General features: G+C 48.8%; 1 protein-coding gene across 1 annotated transcript in view; it reads left to right on the top strand.

Moving 5' to 3' along the window:
- The first annotated feature begins 1,428 nt into the window (after positions 1-1,428).
- Positions 1,429-5,853, top strand: part of SIPA1L2 (signal-induced proliferation-associated 1 like 2) — a 112,044-nt gene continuing 107,619 nt past the window's right edge. Inside the window, exons 1-3 of the mRNA XM_008591748.1 lie at positions 1,429-1,522; positions 4,039-4,172; positions 5,570-5,758. Coding sequence (XP_008589970.1) covers positions 1,429-1,522; positions 4,039-4,172; positions 5,570-5,758 — 417 coding nt within the window. The remainder of the gene's footprint in view (positions 1,523-4,038; positions 4,173-5,569; positions 5,759-5,853) is intronic.

Below are 5,853 nucleotides of genomic sequence, written 5' to 3'. Positions count from 1 at the left end.
GTTGCGATCCGTTGCCGGACACGGGAAAAAAAAAAAAAAAAACTACATATATTTCTGTGTTGCAACAGAGAGGATGGGCTTTGCGCACTTGCTTTGACGCATACGCGGCTTTTTTCTTCTGGATTCTTGGTCTACGCTGGATGTTTTGGGGGCTTCCATTGTACTTATGTTTGCTCCCATCCCAGAGTCTATAAGGGGTAATTCCTGTCTGTGTCCTGTGTGGTCACCCCCACAGCACTATAACTTTCTGGAGCAGGCACTGTGTCTTGTTCGATAGCCCATCCCAGTGTTGATCAGAGTCTGGCACACACTTGAGACATATCCCTGCTCGGTATTAGAATACATGAGTTGCAGTGGATTATGTGTGTGCTTTGGGCTGAACACCTCCAAAGGTATCCAGGTCCTAGTCGCTCGAACCTGTGTATGTTACTCATCTGGCAAAAAAGGCTTTGCAGATGTGACTAAGTTAGGATCCTGAGATGGGGAGATTATCCTGGGTTACCCAGGCGGGCTCTAAATGCCCTCACAGGTGTCCTTATACGAGGGACGCAGGGGGAGCCTTGATGGGGAAGAGGGAGGTAAGGGGACCACTGAAGCGGGATGCTGGCTGCTGGCTCTGCAGGTGAAGGGAGGGTCCTGGGCCAGGAAAGCGAGGCCCGTAGCCCCAGAAGCTGGAAAAGGCAAGGCAATGGGTTCCCCCTAGAGTGTCCTGAGGACCTGAGGATGTGTGGTTTTTGCCCATTGAGACTGCCTTTGCACATCTGGCCTCCAGAGCTGTGAGAGTGAATGGGTTGTTCTAAGCCCTGACTTTGTGCAGGTTGTTACAGCAGCGATAGGACACTGATGCAGGCTGCAAGCTCTAATAGGCGCCTGAGTTCCCAGTTCTGTGCCTCAGTGGGGGACATGTCTGCTGCATTTCTGGGACCCAAGACCATTCCCCTGTCTTGCCACTTCCCAGCAATGAGTGTGGCTCCTCATTTTTATTCTGATGCTCCTGGTTGAGGTCAGATACAGCCGTTCCTTTTGGACAATACCAAGGAAGCCTACTTTATAGTCCGGTGGTTCAAACACTTTATGAAGCGCCTGTCATTGACTGGACACCATTCTACCAGACCTCGGGGATGTAAAGGTTGCAGGATTTAGCCTCTTCTGGAGGTGAGGGGAATAGTTCCAGTGGAGGTGAGGTTTGGATTGAGTCTTGCTCCCTGGGTAAGAATGTCACGTGGGGAAAAGTGGGAGACATTCCTGGCAGTGCGCCTCTGCAGCTGGCTGCTTCTCACTGTCACCCTTAGAGGCAGGGGGTTTATGAGAGAAGGGCCTGGAGGGAGCCATTGAGCCTGGTGATGCCAGGTGACCCGGAGCTGAGAGGTGGCGTGCAGGAACATCCACCTTGGGTTGGACAGCAGGTGTCGTCCTGCCTGGCAGGCCATGGTGGGGAGTGGTGTGGCCATGACCCAGCTCTGTGTGAAAGGCCCAACCATGTGCAAGGACCACCAGCCTCCCCGCCATGCTAGAAATGAAGGTACACTGTACCTACAGTGAAACCCGCCCTTCTCTGTGCACAGTTCTGAGAGTTTGGACAAATGGATATGACACGTCCCCATCACCACCATCACAATGGAGGAATGCCCGTCCCAGGGCGTCCCTGTGCTCACCAGCCCTCCCTGCCTCTGCCAAGTGTGACAGTCACGCACCTGCCGTGACTGTTGGTCATCGGGCGTTAGTCACTGACTCCAACCTCTTACTCTGGGGCTCTTGATTTTTACCATGAGAAGGCGTCTCATTGATTCGCTCTTTCCCTCCCTAGAACAATTTGAAGCTCTTTTGGTTCATGTCACGGGAATTGTCATATGCCTCATATGGACATGACTTGAGTATTTTTGCAAGTGACTTACTGAAGTGTATTCTGAGAAGGCAGCTTTCGCCACTGACCAGCTGTGTTTTTGTGTACTTTCTGAATATCCTTCTGAATGTATTGGCCTCTGGTAAATAATCCACTGAGATAAGGATTTTGTCAGGATAGTTAACTAACGACAATTAAGAAAATTCAGAACTGGTGTAGTTTTACGTTCAAAGATGCATTTTCTTCAGGTTCTAGTATAAGCCATCGGTGCAGTGGTCATTAATGCCAAATTAGGAAAATAATGAAATAATAATGTACCTAATAGTCTGGAGCAGACAATTAAATTTTAATCTGTTTTCATTGGATATATTTTTAAGTGTTGGTTTAAGTCACAGATAAATGCTTCTGGGTCATACCTCCTCAAACCCAGGACATTCCTTAAATGTATGTCTAATTTCACTGCAGTTGTTGATGTGTGCAGCGGTTACGCTGGCCATTATCAGTACACAGGATACCCAAGAGATGTATTTCCTGGATTTTAAAAAAAAAAAAAAGAAAAAGAAAAGGCTTGTTTCCTTTTGTACAAGTCTGGGATTTTACTGAGTCCATAATTCACCTTTCAGCCCCTAAAATAGTTTACTTGCTGCTTTTCCAACACACAGTACAGAAGCGAAAGATTTGCCTTTTCAAGGTCTAGCCCATATCCAGTGGTGGCTTTGGACAATGTTTGCCCTGAGTGACGCAGGGGCCTCTTTCCTTTGTTCAACCCATCCTGTTTTCTACGTTCTCAAAAAACATTTCTTATTCCTGCAAAAATTATCGTGGCAGAAAATGTTAGCATAACCAGAAGCCTCTGGAATACCCATGGATTTCCTTCAAGCTTATCAACGTCCACTAGAATATGTTTCTTTTTCACTGAAAACCAGGAGTCAGGCAACATTTGCCGAAACCAATAGGTGACATTCCAAAGGGATGAATGCAGTGTTTTGCATATAGGGTGGAAAACATGGGTTTTGTGAGCGTGCACCTTGGAGAACTGGCCCGGCCGCGGTGCATGCAGAAATGAATGACAGCTGGTTCGTGGTGACCACCTGCTCTGCATCAATTGCTGGTCTGAGGGGACCGCTAAAAATAGGTGAATTTTTAAGCTGTATTAATAAACATTGGGGTAATTGCTCCCTCTGTTTTGGAAGGATCGGACTGCATCTTCAGTGTTGTGTTAAGTTTGGGTCATGTCAGAGGAAACGCTTAAGGATTGGAAGCTTCAGTGAAGCGTTTCCAACTACTTTTAGCAGAGCTCAGTGACCAGGAGCCTGTCCAGCCGTCCAGAGGGATGTGCTCATGCAGTGCTGAGCTGCCCGTCACTGGAAGGGTTCATGCGAGAATATTGGCTTCATGAGGGTGGATGGTTTTCCGGAATGTTCTCCCAGTGTCCTTGTGTCTGAAACAGTGCCTGGCTCATTGTTAGTGCACAGATACGCAAGAGACGAATGACCTAGGGAGGGTGTCCTGGAGGGTCCTGAGCCGGGAGGACAGAGGACATCTTCAGCGTCCGTTCCTACGTGAGATCATGTGATTTTAGATCCCTCTCAGGGACCAATGACTGTATGTGGAAGAAGAGATTAGCTGCCACACAGTAAACTAAGTTGTACGATTTGTAGATATAATTTGACCTTAGCAACTTAACGACCTTTTATGTATTTCCCGTCACTCAATTTTGCCTAAGACTTTAGGTCCTTTAGTGACATCATAAGGAAATGGTGATCTTTGCAGCTCCACGGAAGGCCAAGGTTAGTCTGACGGGTCTGAGTGGCCTGGTGGGTAACCTCTGGTGCCCTCATTCAGCCAAGGACGGTCCCCTTCCCCCGGGGCGGGAGACAGTTTTCAGTACTGACTCCATAAGTAGCTGTTGTCCTGTTCTGTCTGTTCCCAAGAGTGGCCACGTGCTCTTTCCCACGATGCTGACTACGTCCTAGCAGAATCACTGTGGGTGGGGGAAGCTCCTGCTTCCCGGGGGCTTGTGTCACAGAACATGAGATGTGAAAGTGCCTCTAAACTGGACCCCAGAAAGTTTGATCGGACGCCTATGGGGAAATGGTTGTACCTAAGACGGGAGCTGTTTCATAGAGATTAGATAACACAGACTAAAAGATATCCATGCTGCGCTGTGTTCTTTTCTTTTTGTTCCTTGGCAGAGCACCAGAACTATTTTGGGATAGATGAAAACCTCGGCCCGGTGGCGGTCAGCATCCGGAGAGAGAAGGTGGAAGACCCCAAGGAGAAGGAAGGGTCCCAGTTCAACTACAGGGTGGCGTTCAGGACGAGCGAGGTAACAGTCCCGTGCATCGCTGAGTCCTGGGCTCACGTCGAACCCCACTTCATACCCGTGCTTTAGTTTCTTTTAGGTCGGGTACCAAATTTATTTCTTAATGCTAATGATCACAACAGATAAGGTAATTGAAAAGGGGATTGCAGTATTTTATTCCACGTACAACATTTGGACACTGGCCATGGGTGTTCAGTGGCAATGATTTTAGTGCCACCTTATATGTTAGAAAGGATAACATGAAAAAATGCAAGGTTTGGGGGCTTAAGACAGAGAGAACAAAAATGGACTATAAATTCACATCAAAGTGTGAAAACGACTTTAATATCTAACGCAGACAATCAGGTAGCCTGCGTTGGGGTGAACGCTTGACTGGTGGCTTTGCCAGTGTAGGGGCTCCGTGTGCACACACCTTGTGACACTGACGACCCAGGATGGTTCCTCCTTGTCTGCCTTGAGTGAAAAGTGAGATTGTTTTATACAAATGGCACAGGATGTGGAACTGAATAAGTAGAGATGCCGATTATGTAAAGCATTAGATCTGGCCTGTTCTTTAGGTGTTATGTCTTTAGCCCATTTTCATTAGAGGTATATATATATTTGGCAAATATTCCAGAATGTGTATTTTCGTTGACTACTCCAGATGAGACAGAGGAAGGGGGGCTTTTTTCTAGTTCCCTGCAGTTTGCACAAGTGTGTGCAGGCCCACATGTTTCTCTCACCTACTGCGTTGGTGTTTCGGTGGCACCTGTGCTCTGGGCTGGGCACAGAGATGAAGCCCTTCTGTCAAAGTGACATATCTTAAGTTATGGACCTATGCTGTCCAATTCAATGGTCACTAGCCACAGGTGGCTATTTAAATTTAAAATAATTGAATGACATTAGCAAGCTGTGTCCTCAGTTGCACTAGTCGCATTTCAGGTACTCAGTAGCCACGTGGCTGGTGGCTGCCGTGTTCGTACTGATGGAGAACATTCTTGTCTTTGCATACAGTTCTATCACCAGCACGCAGAGTGGCACACCAGTGCCAGGCGTCCTGTGGTGGTCTTCACAGCCTTGAGTCACCCTGCTCATGGGTGTCATAGGCTGTCCACGTCCAGGTCCCCCTCCATGGCTGGTGATGCTGGGAGTTGTAGGAGTGTCTCAGTTTTCACAGTGTGGCTGGGCATCGGGTCGCCTCCTTCTCAGGCATTTGATTGTTTCAGCCCCACCTGGCCTGTGCCTGACCCCTGGGTGCTGCTGTCATTTACGGCTGTGCGGGCGAGTTCTTCAGTCCCTTTCATCTCACCCAGAAAAGAGCCTTGCTCCTCTTCTGCCTTGTTTAGGGCAGCCAGACGATGGGGCACTAAAGAGGTACCCGGGAGTCGTGTTCCCTGAAGTCTTCTGTTTTGCCCCTGCAGCTCACAACACTGAGAGGAGCGATTTTGGAAGACGCGATCCCCTCCACCGCCAGGCACGGCACCGCACGGGGTCTGCCACTCAAGGAGGTGCTGGAATACGTCATTCCCGAGCTCGGCATCCAGTGTCTTCGCCAGGCCGCCAGCTCGCCCAAGGTCTCGGAGCAGCTGCTCAAGCTGGACGAGCAAGGGGTGGGTGTGACCTGTGGGGTCGCGTGCTCGGGCGTGGATTCACATCTGCTTCTAAAAGTCGTGTGTTCCCATCTTGTTTTTCTGAGACCATTTAT

Source organism: Galeopterus variegatus, unplaced genomic scaffold, assembly GCF_000696425.1.
Source record: "Galeopterus variegatus unplaced genomic scaffold, G_variegatus-3.0.2 Scaffold7248, whole genome shotgun sequence".
Classification (NCBI taxonomy): Eukaryota; Metazoa; Chordata; class Mammalia; order Dermoptera; family Cynocephalidae; genus Galeopterus; species Galeopterus variegatus.
Note: the sequence above shows the minus strand (reverse complement) of the source record. Positions and strands in the feature narration are given on the sequence as shown.